The sequence below is a fragment of the Salvelinus sp. IW2-2015 genome, unplaced genomic scaffold (assembly GCF_002910315.2).
Source record: "Salvelinus sp. IW2-2015 unplaced genomic scaffold, ASM291031v2 Un_scaffold86, whole genome shotgun sequence".
Lineage (NCBI taxonomy): Eukaryota > Metazoa > Chordata > Actinopteri > Salmoniformes > Salmonidae > Salvelinus > Salvelinus sp. IW2-2015.
This window is the reverse complement of record NW_019942515.1, coordinates 808,883-828,145: the sequence shown is the minus strand read 5'-3', so window position 1 is coordinate 828,145 and position 19,263 is coordinate 808,883. Positions and strand designations below refer to the sequence as shown.

Sequence of the window (19,263 nt, the reverse complement as noted above, 5' to 3'; positions counted from 1 at the left end):
ATAATAAAAAATCTGTTTTCTAAGATGTAACCTACGATGCAATACTCGTGATCATTTTAAGGAGAACAAAAACTACTTAGCCTACATTTGAACACCACCGCAGACGCTTCGCTATTCGGCATCTTCACAATTAAGTAGCCTAGTTTTGTTGTTTGGCTACTTGAAGAGAACTAGGGCCTATCACTCGCAGCCACCTCTTCCAATGCATTGTGGAAAAGTGTGCATCGAATTCTAAGTATAACATCCTGGCATTTAAACCATATTAGAGTTTCGAAAATTCACATACTATAAAACATTATATTTTTGCATACTGATAATGTGTCATGCACGATTGCGTTGTTTCCTACTATTCATTGATTTCAGTAGCACATCCCCATATTAAATTGAGCAGCTGTTGTCAAAGCCGCAATTAGTATGGCATCTGGGCATTGAAATGTCACATGCTATTAAACTTTTTCATACTCAAACAGCCTGTATGGGACGTGGCCACTGTTCCTAAATGYGCATTAGCATTCTCTCCACTCCTGTTCCCGAGTCAAAATKTACATTTGGTGTATAATTCTACTGCAAGAATTGCTTAATTCTGCAGGAGTTAATATTTAGACCATGTGAGAGGTTATAGACCTACAGTCAGTGTTCAGATTTCAGTTTCCATTTAACCCCTCTATACTATGAAACAAAGTTAAATGATATAAAGACTGATAGTAATAAGCTTTGAAGCACCTTCAATTCAATTTTGGGCAAAAAGGCAAACTCGTTCATTGAATCAGATGGGTCATTTATCACCAACCCACTGATATTGCCAACAACTTCAATGATTTTTTAATTGACAAGATTAGCAAATTTAGGCATGACATGCCAGCAACAAATGCCGACTATACACAAAAGTATAACTGACCAAATTATGAACAACAGGCATTGTAATTTTGAAAAGTGAGGTGAAAAAATTATTGTTGTCTATAAACAATGACGAGACTCCTGGGTCTGACAGCTTGGATGGACATTTATTGAGGATAATAGCGGATGATATTGCCTCTCCTATTTGCCATATCTTCAATCTAAGCCAACAAGAATGTGTGTCCCCTCAGGCATGGAGCGAAGCAAAAGTCATTCCACTACCCAAGAATAGTAAAGCCCGCTTTACTGGCTCAACTAGCCGACCAATCATTATTGAAATTGATTGTTCGGTGCAAACAGTCAATACTTTTTCTAAAATCAAATACTTTCAGCACGCTTATGGGGAAGGGCATTCAACATGCATGGCACTTCAAATTACTGATGATTGGCCGAGAGAAATTGATTATTAAAAGATTGTCGAATTTTGTTTGACTTCAGTGGGGATTTTKATATTATCAATCATAGTCTGCTGCTGGAAAAACATATATGTTATGGCTTTACACCCCCTGCTATATTATGGATAAGTTACCTGTCTAACAGAACACAGAGAGTGTTCTTTAATGGAAGCCTCTCCAACATAATCCAGGTAGAATCAGGCATTCCCCAGGGAAGCTGTCTAGGCCCCTTCATTTTTTCAATCTTTACTAATGGCCTGCCACTGGCTTTGAGTAAAGCCAGTGTGTATATGTATGCAGATGACTCAACACTATACACGTCAGCTACTAMAGCGAGTGAAATCACTGCAACACAAACAAGAAGCTATAGTCAGTTTCAGAATGGGTGGCAAGAAATAAGTTAGTACTAAATATTTCAAAAAGTAAAAGCATTGATTTTGGGACAAATCATTCACTAAACCCTAAACCTCATCTAAATCTTGCAATGAATTGAGCAAATGGAAATTGAGCAAGTTGAGGTGACTAAACTGCTTGGAGTAACCCTGGATTGTAAACGGCTATGTTCAAAACATRTTGATGCAACAGTAGCTAAGATCAGGAGAAGTCTGTCCATAATAAAGTGCTGCTCTGCCTTCTTAACAACACTATCAACAAGGCAGGTCCTACAGGCCCAAGTTTTGTCGCACCTGGACTACTGTCTGGCCGTGTGGTCAGGTGCCACAAAGAGGGACTTAGGAAAATTACAATTGGCTCAGAACATGTACACGGAGAGCTAACATTAATAATATGCATGTCAATCTCTCATGGATCAAAGTAGAGGAGAGACCGACTTCATCACTACTTGATTTTGTAAAAGTATTGACTGTTTAATGCACCGAGCAATCAATTTCAACTACTAGCACACAGCTCGGACACCCATGCATACTCCACAAGACATGCCACCAGAGGTCTCTTCACAATCCCCAAGTCCAGAACAGACTATGGGAAGCGCACAGTACTACATAGAGCCATGGCTACATGGAACTATATTCCACATCAGGTAACTGATGCAAGCAGTAGAATCAGATTTAGAAAACAGATACAAATGCTCCTTATGGAACAGCGGGGACTGTGAAGAGACACACACCCATACACATGCTAACACACACACTCTATACACACATACACATAGATTTTGTATTGTAGATTTTGTATTGTAGATACTGTATGTGGTAGAAGAGTAGTGGCCTGAGGGCACATACAGTTGGAAGTTTACATACATCTTAGCCAACTACATTTAAATTCAATTTTTCACAATTCTTGACATTTAATCCTAGTAAGAATTCCCTGCCTTAAGTCAGTTAGGATCACCACTTTATTTTAAGAATGCGAAATGTCAGAATAATAGCGGAGAGAATGATTTATTTCAGCTTTTATTTATTTCATCACATTCCCAGTGGGTCAGAAGTTTATATACACTCCATTAGTATTTGGTGGCATTGCCTTTAAATTGTTTAACTTGGGTCAAACGTTTCAGGTATCCTTCCACAAGCTTCCCACAATAAGTTGGGTGAATTTTGGCCCATTCCTCCTGACAGAGCTGGGTAACTGAATCAGGTTTGTAGGCCTCCTTGCTCGCACACGCTTTTTCAGTTCTGCCCACACATTTCTATGGGATTGAGGTCATGACTTTGTGATGGCTACTCCAATACCTTGACTTTTTGTCCTTAAGCCATTTTGCCACAACTTTGGAAGTATGCTTGGGGTCATTGCCATTTGGAAGACCCATTTGAGACCAAGCTTTAACTTCCTGACTATGTCTTGAGATGTTGCTTCAATTTATCCACATAATTTTCCTCCCTCATGATGCCATCTATTTTGTGAAGTGCTCCAGTCCCTCCTGCAGCAAAGCACCCCCACAACATGATGTCTGCCACCCCCGTGCTTCACGTTTTCGGCTTGCAAACCTCCCCCTTTTCCTCCAACATAACGATGGTCATTATTGTCAAACAGTTCTATTTTTGTTCATCAGACCAGAGGATATTTCTCAAAAAAGTACAATCTTTGTCCCCATGTGCAGTTGCAAACCGCAGTCTGGCTTTTTTATGGCGGTTTTGAGCAGTGGCTTCTTCCTTGCTGAGGCGCCTTTCAGTTATGTCGATATAGGACGTTTTACTGGATACAGATACTTTGTACCTGTTTCCTCAGCATCTTCACAAGTCCTTTTCTGTTGTTCTGGATTGATTTTTGCACTTTTCGCACCAAAGTACGTTCATTTCTAGGAGACAGAACGCGCCTCCTTCCTGAGCGGTATGACGGCTGCGTGGTCCCACTGGCGTTATTACTTGTGTACTATTGTTGTACAGATGAACGTGGACCTTCAGGCATTTGGAAATTGCTCCCAAGGATGAACCAGACTTGTGGAGGTCTGGCTGATTTCTTTTGATTTCCCATGATGTCAAGCAAAGAGGCACTGAGTTTGAAGATAGGCCTTGAAATACATCACAGGTGTCTGCAATTTGACCCAAATGATGTCAATTAGCCTATCAGAAGCTTCTAAAACCATGACATAATTTTTTGGAATTTCCAAGCTGTTTAAAGGCACAGTTCAACTTAGCTGTATGTGAAACTTCGTGACCCACTGGAATTGTGATACAGTGAATTATAAGTGAAATAATCTGTCTGTAAACAATTGTTGGAAAAATTACTTGTGTCATGCACAAAGTAGATGTCCTAACCGACTTGCCAAAACGACAGTTTGTTAACAAGAAATTTGTGGAGTGGTTGAAAAATGAGTTTTAATGACTCCAACCTAAGTTTATGTAAACTTCCGATTTCAACTGTACTTAATGTGTTGTGAAAAGTGTTATGAAATGTAATGTCATGTAATATTTTGAATTGTATATTACTGCCTTAATGTTGATGGACCCCAAGAAGAGTAACTGGCAGCAGCTAATGGGGATCCTTAATAAATACAAATACAAACAGTAGACTACAGTTCCATTGACGTGCCATAGACCTATTTGCCATTGGCCGATCACACAGACTGGGATATGTTCTGGATTGCCTCTGAGAATAGTATTGACGTATACACTGACTCGGTGACTGAGCTCATCAGCAAGTGCATTGAGGATGTGGTTCCCACTGTGACTATTAGAACTTATCCAAACTGTGGAGAGATGGTAGCATTCGTGCAAAACTGAAAGAGCGAACCACAGCAAGGTGACTGGGAACATGGACGTATACAGACAGACCAGCTATGCCCTCCATAAGGCAATCAAAAAAGCAAAACGACAGTACAGAGACAACGTGGAATCGCAATTCAACGGCTCAGACAAGAGAAGTATGTGGCAGGGACTCCAAACAGTCACAGATTATAAAGGGAAAACCAGCCAYGTTGCGGACACAGACGCCTTGCTCCCAGACAAGCTAAACACTTTCTATTTCTTAATTCCTTTCTTTTAATTTTGGGCGATTTGCGTGTATTGTTTTGTATTGTTATTATTGCACTGTTGGAGCTAGGAACATAGGCATTTCACTACATCCGCGATAACAGCTGCACAATATGTGTACGCGACCAATACAATTTTATATTATTTATTTTAAGTCCCTGTCTTGTGACTGTCAAATTTGTAAAGCGCCTCACAATCATCATGCATAACATAGGCACTGCTATCATCCTCCACCACTTCACCAAATCTTTCCCAAACATTACTTTTCTAGCCATCCCTTCTCTTTATTTTCAACTCTCCATTTCGCAGCTTTTCTCTTATTGAATTAAACTCCAACATTGCCCTTTTTGCCTCAGTGGATCGACGTGAACTTTTTCTTCCCATTCCCAAAAGCATTTGGCGAGTAGGCTATTTGGCAATGAGGCTATTTGGCTCGYGTAAAGTTAGGCCCTAAAGCTGCTTATACACTAATGAAAGAAAAATCTCATTGTTGCCTATAGATATAAATTGCACAAGAATGATACACTTACGGAATTTTGTATGTATTGTTTTCTCTTTATTCAACCCACCCTTCATCCACACAATGTTTCATGATCCTAAACCCGCCCGCCCCTTGGATATAGCCGCAGGGCCTGGGTATGATCTCAACCACGATCTCTACCGACAACACACACACCACACACACACACACACAACACACACACACAACACACCAACACCACAACAACACACACACACACACACACACACAACCCAACCACACACACCAACACACACACACCACACACACACACACACACACCACCCACACAACACACACACACACAGTGCCCTGTTGCGATCTGGTAAGATGAGAGCCTTCTTACCATTCCTGGCCTGGTTTGGTGTCTCCTCAGCAGGCAGAGGCAGGCTGAGGCTGTAATAGGATCTGGGCTGGTCGGGTGCAGCAGCTACAACATTATTCAGGGAACACAGACATAGAGAGGAGGATCTACATACATGAGAGATGCCTTCTAGTAATCACCCTTGTACAGCCCGGCTCAGACTGACTAGATATGTTTTTTTTAAGTCATAGTTCAGCTCAGCAATCCAAAGCCTATTGTTGGATTTTTGTCATGCATGGGTTACAGTATGTTTGTGTGTGTTGTAATTTGACATTGAGGGTGAACCCTCTTTGACATCTGGTATGTGTGTGTCTGTGTGCGTGTGGGTACGCGCGTGTGTGTGCATTTATACACTACGTATTTATTTCAATTTTWAAAAATTATGTAATTTTTATTATTTACCCCTTTTTCTACCCAATGTTGTGGTATTCAATTGGTAGTTACAGTCTTGTCTCATCGCTGCAACTCCTTATCTGTATTGAACACGAGGGGAGACAGAGGGGATTTCAAGGACAGGGCACAGCAGGTGTTTATTGCAAGGGACCACAGGAGGAGGCAGGTAGCTGGGTCCAGGGGGCAGGCAGAAGGTCATACACAGGGGGTCCAAAAAGGGAACAGTACAGGCAGTACAGGCAGGGAAAAGGCTAGTAGCGTAGTCTGGGAGATCAGGAGATCAGGCAATAGGTAGATAACAGGAAATTCGATAGGCTAAAGTACAAGCAGGGAATAGGCAAAAGGAGTCGTTAGTGAGGCAGGCAAAAACTATCATACACAGGAGGATTAAATTACGGGAAACCCAGCGCTCCGAATAGAAGTGTCACAAAACAAACCTCACAGTGATGGAGTGCAAAGAACTGAACTAATGTGTGATAATGACATACAGGTGATTGGGATCTGGAGAGTGRGCTGTGTTCAGGGGATCTATGTGTTTGAGAGTGTGAGCTGCATTGAGGGGATTTACATGTTTGAGTGTGTGCGTTGGAAGCAGACGTTACACGTATGGACTCGAGAGAGGCAAAGGTCGAGAGCCATGCATCCCCCGAAACACAACCCAACCCAACCAAGCCACACTGCCCACTTAACCCAGAAGCACTGATGTGTCAGATGAAACACTGTACACCTGGCGACCATGTCAGCATGCTCTGTGCCCAGTCCACCAAACCCTCCCCTAACCCGGACGACACTGGGCCAATTGTGCGCCGCCCCATGGGTCTCCTGGTCGCGGCTAGCTGCGACAGAGCCTGGACTCGAACCCAGAATCTCTAGTGGCACAGCTATTACTGCGATGCAGTGCCTTAGACCACTGCGCCACTCGGGTAGCCACACTACGTATTTATTTGGACAGTGATGGTAAAACTTTTCATTTGGCTCTAATCTCCAGCATTTTGGATTTGAGATTAAATGTTTCATATGAGGCAACAGTACAGAATGTCACCTTTTGCTTGAGGGTATTTTAATTATCTGTTTTGTCCTTTAGAAATGAAAGAAGTTAATGTGTCTAGTCCCCACATTTGAAGGTATCATAAGTATTTGGACAAATTCACTTGTGTATTAAAGTAGTCAAATGTTTAGTATTTGGTCCCATATTCTTAGCACGCAATGATTACATGAAGTTTGTGACTCTACAAACTCGTTGTATGCATTTGCAGTTTATTTCGGTTGTGTTTTGGATTATGTTGTGCCGAATAGAAATTAATGGTAAATAATGCATTGTGTCATTTTGGAATAAATTTGATTGTAAATAAGAATAGAATATGTTTCTGAACTCTTCTACATTAATGTGGATGCTAACATGATTACGGATAATCATTAACGAATTGTGTCTAATGATGAATGAGAAAGTTACATAGCCATAAATATCATACCCCCCCAAAATGCTAACCTCTTCTGTTATTCGTAACGGTGAGAGGGTAGCATGTTTTAGGGGTATGATCTTTGTGCATCTGTAAGTTTCTCACTCATAATCATTATCCACGATTCGTTCATGATTATCTGTAATCATGGTAGCATCCACATTCATATAGAAGTGTTCAGAAACATATTCCATTCTTATYTATATTTACAGTAAAGTACATTCTGTACTGTCGTCTCATATGAACATTTGATCTCAAATCCAAAATGCTGGAGTATAGAGCCAAATTAATAGTTTTAGCTTCGCTTTCCAAATATATACGCAGGGGAGTGTGTGGGTATGCAATTCTGAATGTGAGTTTCTTCATGTGCGTAATCCCCACTTGAAGTGGCTTGACAATAGCCTCTTACACCATAGTAATTGAGACTAATGATGCACATTATCTTTCCTGACAGACCAAAGGAGTGGGAAGAGGCTTTTCTAAGTGAACAACAGTGACATTTAAAAAGAGGGCCTGCAGGCTGAGATCTACAGTGTTGTGAAAAAGTATTTTCCCCCTTTCTGATTTTCTCGATTTGTGCATATTTTTTATACTGAATGTTATCAGATCTTCAACCAAAACCTAATATTAGATAAAAGGAACCTGAGTTTACAAATAACAAAAAAAAGTGATACTACTTTAATTTAATTAACAAAGTTATGTAAAACCCAACACTCAGTAACTGGATGTGCCACCTTTAGCTGCAATGACTGCAACCAAACGCTTCCTGTAGTTGTTAGTCAGTCTCTCACATCGCTGTGAAGGAATTTTGTCCCACTCTTGCCTTAATAGAAGGAACCATGAATTATTCTCTGTATCAGAGAATTCTACAGGAGAATGTCAGGCCATGCGTCTATGAGCTGAAGCTGAAGAGCAGCTGGGTCATGYAGYAAGGCCATGATGCAAAACACACAATCAAGTCTACATGAAAATGGCTAAAAAGCAACACATTTGAAGTTTTGGAATGGCCTAGCTAAAGCCCAGACCTAATCCCAATTGAGATGTTGTGGCAGGACTTGAAACATGCAGTTCATGCTTGAAAACCCACAAATGTCACTTAGTTAAAGCAGTTCTGCATGCAAGAGTGGGCCAAAATTCTCCCACAGCGACGTGAGAAACTGAACAACAACTGCAGGAAGCGTTTGGTTGGAGTCATTGCAGCCAAAGGTGGCACAACCACACATTGACTGTAAGGGGGTAATTACTTTTTCACACAGGGGCATTGGGTGTTGCATAACTTTGTTTATGAAATAAATTAAATTGTTGTTTTATTTGTTCACTCAGGTTCCCTTGATTAAATATTAGTTTTTGTTTGAAGATGTGATTAAATATTAGTTTTTGTTTGAAGATGTGATAAGTCAGTATAACAAATATGCAAAAGTAGAGAAAATTCAAAAGGGGGCAAATACTTTTTCACAGCACTGTATGTGTTCAGTACCACCTTTCAATCTGATGGGATTTATTGTGAGCCTGTTCTTAGACACCCACCTCTCTGCCTGTCACCTCCTGTAAGATATTAATTAWTGAGGAAGAGAGTCTTGTCCAACCCCTGATACGTCCTCAATGTACGTGTCACTGTACGTGTTTTTTACTGAAAAAAACACGACTTCACATGTTGAAATTCACATGATTTCACCTGAAATTTCATGTGAAATCATGTGTTTTTGGAACACTTCACGTGTTCACGTGTGAAATTCATGTGTTTTTTCCCGTAATGGCCTACACGTCCCCCCTAGGGAGACGTCATTGTCCTCTGTCACCAACACCTTCAATTATTCACCACAAACCCAGAGCCAACCAACATAGTCTATCCGAGTCCCTGGCTATGGTATACACATTTTTTTTCAGCCAGCGCCTCAGAAAATGTCATCAGCAGTCAGAGTTTGTGTACAAAGATTGGAGAGTAACATGCTGACCACACCGCTCGCGTGCATGTTGATTTTGTCCATCTACACCAGACGTGATCAGGACACGCAGGTTGAAAAATCTGAACCAACTATATTAATTTGGGGACAGGTTGAAAAGCATTAAACATTTATAGCAATTTAGCTAGCTAGCTTGCTGTTGCTAGCTAATTTGTCCTGGGATATAAACATTGGTTTGTTATTTTACCTGAAATGCACAAGGTCCTCTACTCCGACAATTAATCCACAGATAAACCAAGTTTGTTTCTAGTAATCTCTCCTCCTTCAGAGTTCTTCTTCTTTGGACTTGGACCAACTTTAAGGTGTATTACCACCACCAACTGGACTGGAGTGTGGACCTCTGTTCATCTTTCAATCACCCACATGGGTATATGCTCCTAAAAACCAATGAGGAGATGGGAGAGGCGGGTTCTATTTTAGCGCCTGGCCTCGCAGATGCTCGTTGACATGCGCGAGCATTGTGAGTGCAATGATTGAATAACATGTATGTTTAAACTTATTTTTCAAAGCTAGCGAGCGAGACGCGGGCGGTGTGGTCAGCATGTTATTATAGCCGATCTGTGGAAGCCTGCTAATGCTCTTTTCTCTCCATCCATTGCCTGCTCATCGAGCAAAGCCGCCTCAGAGATTTGTAGATGTTGGGTTTGTTTAATGGCACGAATGCTGCCAAATAACATTGATTGGCGAGGACAGGAGTTTTATCCCCACAGTGATTTATTAACACAGTATTAAATCTAATTGGTTAAATGCAGAATGATAGCTAGACTTGAGAGCTTAATGTATCCCTGAATAGCTTGGAAAATCTCCTCTGTTGTGGATGAATGGTTCAGTAGATGTCCCCATAGACATGTTAGCAGTGCCATTAAAAAGACTGAATATAGAGGTAATGCACTTAAGGGAGTTATCTAGAGCTCTGCTCAGCAGTGGGCTTCAGCACAGCATTATCGTTCTCATTAACACTCAAATGTGAAGCTGAGATAAAGTCTGACATTAACTTCACTTTGTAGACAAAGTCTTTGCAGCAGATGGACTTTAGAGACAKAGATGAAATAGTCATAACCCACTGGGCACATACTGGTGGAATCAACGTTGTTTCCACTTCATTTCAATGAAATTACGTTGAACCAACGTGGATAAGATGTTGAATTGACGTCTGTGCCCAGTGGGAAGTGTCACACTGGAGACGAAGGTGTATGAATATTATAAATATTGATTTCCTCCCTAGGATCTTCCTCTCAGACAGGCTGACAGACCCCAAGGCAAACGCTCTGCTTTACCACTCTTCTGGCTGTGTCACTTTCATCTGGCTTCATCGTAGGAGACAGTCATATCGCTACTAAACAATTATAGATTTGCTCTCCAAGAAACCTTCTAGACCCGCCCAGTTTCCCGATATTAAATGCAAGGTTATATTTAAGCAAAAATGCCTGAGGAGGTGTGGTTTTATGGGAAATATACCATGGCTAAGGTCTGTTGCTAGGCATGACACAACCCGTCAAATACCACAACCCCCCCCAAGGTGCCTTACTGCTATTATAAACTGGTTACCAACGTACTGCAATTAGAGCAGTAAAAATGCATGTTTTGTCATAGCCGTGGTATATGGTCTGATATGCCATGGCTGTTAGCCAATCAGCATTCAGGGCTCGAACCACCCAGTTTATAATACTGGAATATGTTAATGCTTGGAAGGAAACCACCTGTTTTACGGAAAAATGAAATATTCAATGATGTTGTTTAGACAAGGAAAGTCAGAGAGGGTCAGACCCGTTGCTTTAGACAAAATTGTCATTGTCATTCCTGTTCGTATCTTCACTGTCTTTCCTTTTTAGCTGTACATTGTAGAGGCAGACAGTACTGCAGCTGGGCTGGCTGTTGTCTATTCTGTAATGGGCTGGGAAGGGCTGGCTGCTGAATGTTAACTGCTGTGTTTGTCCTTTTCCTGCTCTGAGCTTCTGGCCTGTCAGAATACATTCTCTTCCTCAGAGCTTGGAGTCTAGGTCTGCAGCCTCTCCTCTCCTCTGCCTGCCAGCCTAGGGCCCATACATGGAGCCTCAGACACCACAGAGCTCTCTGGCTCACTGACCCCCCATGTCCTGTGAGTCCCCTAACCACCACAGACCACCTCCTCTGCCCTCTGTACCTTCAGTTCTGGGCAGTCATCCACGTTCAGACATGTGGCATAGTCTGCTAACAGTCCTCTGCCTACTAGGACCTCTGTCCTTGTGTTTCCCCTCCACACCCCCTGCCTACTCTCCTCAATACTGGTCAGCCCATACAAGTAACCTCAACCAGAGTGTCCCATAGCCAGTGTGGCCCCCTGTGGCCACTGACTCGACTAACCAGAAAAGGTCACTGCCATCACCTCTGCTGCTTTCTGCTTTGGCATCAGTGAGCATAGACTTGCCTCTCCTCACTTTGCCCCAAACCAGAGTTATCATTGTTCAACAGAGCTCTTTCTTCTATGTTGTGTAATCAGCTTTGAAATCCATGCAGTGGCATGTTGGACTGTGATCCCTACAGGGGATCATCACAGTTGTAATTGTTTTGATCAGGCCTAAAACAGAAAGCCAACCCTCAAGTAATTTGTCCTCTTTCTAAGGACTTACGGCTTTATTCTGATGACTGGTCAGCAGTGGTGTTTCTTTGTGTTGAGGAATGATGATAATTCCGAGGCTTGTGGTGAAAGTTGGGCTTTTAACAAGGGCTGCTGGGAAGCCTTAATATGAGAATGGTGTGGCTCAGAGAGAGTTGACGCCTGTCTTACTAACTGATCGACTGACTAGGTGCTTTGAGTGTTGAAGCCTGGCCTCTAAGTGTACCCCCTCTCCCTGGAAGACAGATTGCTATTGATCGGAGCAGCAGGGGAGGGAGTTGGAGCGCTGTCCAGGGTACTGAAGAAGTATTATCCGATACTCTCACACATACACGCACACGGACACACGCTGGATTGATGGAGTGGTTTGATGTTGAGATGAGTGCTTATTCTCACTATTTCTGGCGGAGGGAGCTGGGGAGATGGGGATCGATGGATGGGAGAGACTGAGYAGCAGGGTTATGGTCAATTCCAATTTAATTTGAAATTCCAATTAAATTATTGAATTCACTCAAGTGGAGAATTTATGTTGAATTCAATTTCGAATTTCAACAATCATTCAAATTATGTAATTGTAATTGAATTGTAGTAAGACTGTTTGGACTTTTTGAATTGGAATTTAATTGGAATTTCATATGTGGAATGTAATATAATTTAATTTAATTAGAATTCAGTATTTTACATTTCCTAGTTMATGGAATTAATRCACATAGTATCAAATGTTGAATGYAGAATTTGTTTTAAAATATTTCTATATTTGCAGTATAGCTTGGCTGTTTAAACAGTGACATKATCAGCCTGAAAGCCTGAGGGAATTTAAATCTAATTGGAAGTTGTGGAATTGTTGGGGATAAAATTTAATTGGGAATTTAAATATTGGAATTTACCTAACATTGGAATTTAGAATAATTTAATTATCTCTGAATTCAAAGACTGATCTGGAATTTGCATTGAATTACATGGAATTTACAGCAAGAGAGAATTGAAGTATAATTGAATTTGTGGAATTAACCCCAACCCTGCTGAGCAGGAAATATACTCTGAGGGAGGGAATGGAGCATGAGAAACACTGACAGCAGGAGTGCCTTCAGGTCTTCGAGCCAAACAGAATATTGAAAACAGACAACAGTAGAGGAGACATATGAATCCTCGGTTACTAAGCCTCTTTTTAGAAATACTTACTCTCTTTGAAATGTATGTTTTGTCATTGTCAGAGAGAAGGTGCTGGTTTGTGTGTGTGTGTGTGTGTGTGTGTGTGTGTGTGTGTGGTGTGTGTGTGTGTGTGTGTGTGTGTTGTGTGGTTGTGTGTGTGGTGTGTGTGGTGTGTGTGTGTGTGTGTGTGTGTGTGTGTGTGTGTGTGTGTGTGTGTGTGTGTGTGTGTGTGTGTGTGTGTGTGTGTGGTGTGGTGTGTGTGTGTTGATAGCAGTGCCAGTGTTGTGTGCTAGAACTCTGCAGGGTTGAGCTGACAGGACAGCACCACCACAGCGCAGGATTATAAAGTGATGTCTGACTGTCTGACTGACTGTCCTGCTGCTACTTCATACTTCACTCTCTCTCTCTCTCTCTTTCTCTCACTCACTACTCCCTTTCTGTCTGCCCCGTACCTCTCTCTCTTTCTCTAACTCTTCCTCTATTTCCCTCTGAGTTCCCTGACAAACTAAATGTGTGTGTTTGTTTTACAGCTGTCGTGGTAATTTCCTGTATTACTAAATGATGAGAGTTTACAAACCACACACAAGTCAGAGTTATATTTTGAAGTCCATCTTTAATTATATGAGCTTCACCATAGCCCTTTGACTCTCAGATCAATTCAGTGTCTATAAATGAATTCTCTGAGAGTCCTTACAAAACAATTCTTAGTATCTTTTATAGCCAAGATACACCCCTCTCAACTCACATGACGAACCACAGATCTTAGGAACTTCACAAAGAGCCTTTTACTTGAAAGAGGAGTATCCCATAGCCAGATAGCATTAGCTATAAATTATTGTTCAGTTTGGTCTCTTAGACGAGGTTCTACTTCTCGTTCTTGGTTCTTCATATTACCAAAACAAATTACCTCATCCAATGGCATATATCAATTGTCAATTCTAGATCTCAAATACACCCCCTCTTCTCCCCACTCCTGGAGAAGCTCACTAAGGGGAGTGAACCTCTAGGTCATATACTATGAAAGATAAGTTCAACATCAGAGGGGTGGTATAATGGTTCCAGACACTGCCATACTCCTCCCCGCAATGGGAAAAGGAGGGTATGACTGGCATACAGACATAGTGGAGCCCTTCACATGGTTTCACAGATATATTCACATATGCAAGACAATGGTCAAACCTGACTTCTCCCTTTCTGATATTCTGCATATTACCAGAYATGTAAAAGACAAGCCTGACCTCTCCCCTCTCTGGGCCCCAAGTGACTTTTTCSCTAGAGGAGAAAGGAAAATGCAACTGCCAACAGTATAGTCTAAAAGAAGACATTCTAATGACAAGTATAAAATAAATAAAACATCTTATTTATCTATGTTACCTAACTAATTCTGATTCAGCTACGACACAGCACAAACCCAATACCTATTCTGGTATCACTCACTCTTACTCTCTGAGCTCAACAGTAGGTATCAGATGCTTCTGACGGTGTAAGGTGTGTGTGTGTGTGCGTGTGCGTGTGCGTGTGCGTGTGTGTGTGTGTGTGTGTGCGTGCGTGCGTGCGTGCGTGCGTGCGTGCGTGCGCGCGCGTGTGTGTTTGTCAGAAAATGCTGCGCCTCTGCTCTCCTCAGCCCAAGGACAACTGCACTATGCTGATGAGAACCTATGGGGAGCCAGTCTACGTGACCACACTTCATAAAACAGTATTATACCCAGGCCGTGACACTAAAGGATGCCCCAGGCTTTACTGACACTGGGGAACTGACTAACTGGCTCTCTACATGAGCAAATGGTTTAGTCAATTATTCCCCATCTTACCTTTGCTCTGTGTGCGACAGAGGATCATCACTTCAATAGGAAGTTATTGAGTGTGTCTGAGGTGTTCAACACAGTTCATCAGCTAACGTGATAGGGCCTTAGTTTGATTGGCTATTTGTCTTTGACTGCTCTAAAATATATGATGCTAAAGCTAATTGGTCCGATCTCTCTCTTTTTGCAGACCTGCAGCTCTGGATCGAAAGCCTGCGGAACTCAGTACCTTGAATGACGGCTACCAGATCCGCATCTGAGACTCATTCTCCTGCTGTCCGCGACTCCCTACCCCCATCCCACCCTCTCCTGTCCATGGTGCTTCTTTCATGCACTCTGACCCCCCCCCCCAGTCCGCCTCACAAACCCTCAAATGGGATATCTATTTAACAGACATTGTGTATATCATATTCATAAAGTATTTATAGGGTTTTACCAGCCTCTTCTAAAAGGGTGAATATGATGACATTATGCTCAGTGCTAAACTGGAGGTTGACATCCAGTACGAACACATACATCATAAGTATTTCAACATTGCTCTACTCCTGAAGGACAGTATGCCTTCTGTATACACATCTATTATGTTTTGAATAAAGGACTTGTGTCTAAATAGCGGACATCATATCAAGATCTCTCATGCCTTTAGGGAAGTACATACTGTATGTGTGGGTGCTCTACATTGTTTTATGTAAAAAGGAGATCAACAGTTACACTTCAGTCACATTTACAATGTGAAGCGAGCTTTAAAAGCTGTGAATTTGATGCTGACATCATGTAAAAAAGATCAAATAGTGTGACATATCTATTTTTTCAAGCCCTTCATAAAATGTAAAGATTCTTTAGATTGAATAGTTGTTGTTTTGCCTAAGCCTGTAAAGAATGTTGAGTAGTTATCCGCTGGGCTGAGCTGCAGCTCAGTGTGATGATTAGAAGTGAATGAGAGAGAGAGAGAGAGAGGTACTGTAGGCCTGAGGTGAGGGGAACCCAGCGGGGCCAAAGACCAAAGCAGTCAAGCAGAGAGCCTGCTGAGTACTGCGGCAAACCCCAGCCTTGACTGACTCCCTGTTAGCTCTGGGTTARATTACCCCCTCTGTCTCTGTCGGCCCGCCCTCCTCTCTCACAGATACAGCATAAACCAGGGCTCTCCAACCCTGTTCCTGGAAAGCTACTCTCCTGTAGGTTTTCACTCCAACGCCAGTTGTAACTAACCTGATTCAACTTATCAACCAGCTAATTATTAGAATCAGGTGTGCTAGATTAGGGTTGGAGTGAAAACCTACAGGACGGTAGCTCTCCCGGAACAGGGTTGGGGATCCCTGGTATAGATCAATTCATGTTTTAAGCAATTTTTCTCGTAAAGAAATCAAAGCTGGTGACAATGATGCTTTGGAGCTTAGCCAGAACATGACCTTTTATTCCAAAAATAATTTGACAGTGACGTTGGTTTGAATCTAGCCTCTGCGGAGTCACTCTAAAACGCTAACATCCAGTTAACGCTAACGCCTGTTACGTTAAGTTAGGTTCAATCAAATGTCAACTCTTTTATGCCTCACTATACAGTTGTATGCAAAAACATATGTTTGATAATGTTATGTAGTTCCTAACTAGAGGCCTTTCTTGAAGTTAAGAATGCAAACACAGAACTGAACACCGCAAGACGGACATATCAATCAAATCAAAGCTCCTCATTTGCCTTCTTAACTGCCTGGATGCATTGTCAAAATTGTTTAGAATGTTTTTTTATTGTATTCAAAAATCATCATCATCAGATATGCAGGAGGGTGCCAACTGAACAATATCAGATTTTGTAGCATTTGGTTAAAGAAGCTATGCACATCAAACAGATAATGATAGATTACCGTATGTCTTCCTCAATCCAAATGGTTTCTAGATTGCAGCAGAATTGAAATCCAGTCTTGTTATATTGAATTTTGAACAATATCAGTGCAGTGATGTTTCATATGATCCTTTTTGATTAGTGTGAATTGGTGCTGCTAGTCTGACAGTATACCATTAAGGCCAACATCATTGGTACCAGCCGTCTGAAAGACTACTCTAAGCACAAAACAGCCAGCTTAATATTTGACTTTGGTTTTACAATCATACAGAAGCACAATGCGCTTCTTTTTTACACAATACAATCCTTTGTCTAATCTATATAGGCTAGGTTTAACACTCTTATTGTTAAAAACTGCCGTAATAAAGACTTACCGGGAGAAAAGACTGCTTTCACTGCTGCAAATCTGAGAACTGAAAGATAGTACTTGAAAAGGATGTGGCTTAAATAGATTTTTTACTCATAACTGTTTAGTTTTGAGCTAAATCATGTTATGGATGAGTTCCATTGGTGATTTTTTGCTGTTTCTTGAACAAATATATTACTCAGTACAGTGTTTAATCATGCAGTTTGTTGTTTTTATGATGTGGTGGAAACACATCATAAAACACATTGTTTTGATGATGATGATGATGATGATGTAGTATTCTTTGGACGATGCGTGATTTTAAAGAAGGACACTCCACATTGTAGCAGTATCAATTTTCAAAGGCCTTGCTTAGTTAACAGGTTGAACACTAAATAGGCTTGAAACGTTACGTACCATCCAACGGGATACGGTTGAAGAAAAACGGTACCACTCCTCATGATGACTGTAGATGGGTTTTTTAGCGATTTTGTATTTACCAAATGGTGGTTTAAAAATATATATATAAGAATCAAGTTATCTGAATAACTGCCTAATATGAGTAACCTGAAAATAGCTGCCACCACTATAATGCACCACCACCTACTGCATTCAGTGGTTGATAACTTAAAAGGCAATGTTGTTGGGGCTAAGCGCTACTAAATATTTAGCTGTTTTCTAAGCATGATGTGGAACTTTACTTAACCTGTGTTTACAACTGTAACTCAGCTTTTAGATGAGACTACTTTGCCTGTATTAAAGTGCATTTCATGAGGGGTGTTCTCTTGGCCTCTTCTCATAAATGGCAATGTAAGTGACTAGAACTCTGGGTGTTAGTGTTCTCTCTATACTAATGCCGCTAGAGCTACCAGTTGGCTGGTAATGTTGTCATATCTTTCTGGAAAGGGCTGATTTTTGTCCCATTGGCTGAAGTGGAAGAGAAGAAGTATTGATGGTAGATCAACAGCAGAACTAATGGAAGCATTTCTTAAGCCCCGTTTATACCTGGTTCTAGCATGCGCCCTTTGACCTGATTGTGTCCATTTGCTTTTAGCCAAATCCTTTTAGAGCAATAATTTCATGTTTTAAAAGTTATCCTAGATCAGGATTAATTGTTTGAATKGTAAGATGCCAATCATTTGAGTATGTTGTTTTTTGTAGACCGGTGTATACAATCAAAAGACACATTATGATCTGATTGTGTGGGCACAATTAGAATGTGGGCAAGATCAGGACCAAGGATGCATGTTTAGCGCCAGGTATGAACGAGGCTTCAAAAGCCCTGATGTGGCTAACAGAACTCACTATTCTCTTGAAATGAGCCTTCAGAATCTGTCCCTGTTGTTTTTACATGTATGATGATGACAAAGCGTTATTTTTGCATTATTACCACTGGTGGAAGATGATGTCCTCCCAACTCCTACTGTCACAATGATCAGTTGACAATGTTTTTTATCAACTGTAGCATGTTATAATAAAAAATGATTTATCTTTTTAATTCTGTCTTTGTTGTTATTACTTTACACAAAAGGAAGGACTAGACCGGGCCGATTTGACCCCATCGGGGTAAATATAAATGCTGAAATTCTAGAATATTCCCCAGTAGGCTATGGTTTCATACTGCACTGATATCTCTCTGTATATAGTCAGGCACAGGATGCCAGGTCTCTATTAATATGTTTACACCAGCTGTGTGTGACATGCAACAACACAGAGAGACGATTTATAAAATGAATCCCTAATTTCTCATCTCTGAAGCAGCTCATGGAATGCTGGGGAACGTTATACCTCTCTCTCGCTCTTTTTCTCTGTAGTGTATACTCAGTGGTGTAAAGTACTTAAGTAAAAATACTTTAAAGTACTACTTAAGTMGTTTTTTTGGGTATCTGTACTTTACTATTTATGTTTTGGACAACTTTAACTTTTATTTCACTACATTCCTAAAGAAAATAATGTACTTTTTACTCCATACATTTTCCCTGACACCCAAATGTACTCCTTACATTTTGAATGCTTAACAGGACAGGGAAATTGTCTAATTCCCACACTTATCAAGAGAACATCTCTGGTCATCCCTACTGCCTCTGATCTGGCAGACTCACTAAA

General features: G+C 41.1%; 1 protein-coding gene across 2 annotated transcripts in view; it reads left to right on the top strand.

The window, feature by feature from the left end:
• Window positions 1-18,655, top strand: part of LOC112068144 (tubulinyl-Tyr carboxypeptidase 2-like) — a 42,169-nt gene extending 23,514 nt beyond the window's left edge. For both annotated transcript variants that reach the window (XM_024135197.2, XM_024135195.2), the window contains one exon: window positions 15,165-18,655. In XM_024135197.2, the coding sequence (XP_023990965.1) occupies window positions 15,165-15,234 (70 nt within the window). In that variant the 3' untranslated portion in view covers window positions 15,235-18,655. The remainder of the gene's footprint in view (window positions 1-15,164) is intronic.
• The last annotated feature ends 608 nt before the right edge of the window (window positions 18,656-19,263 follow it).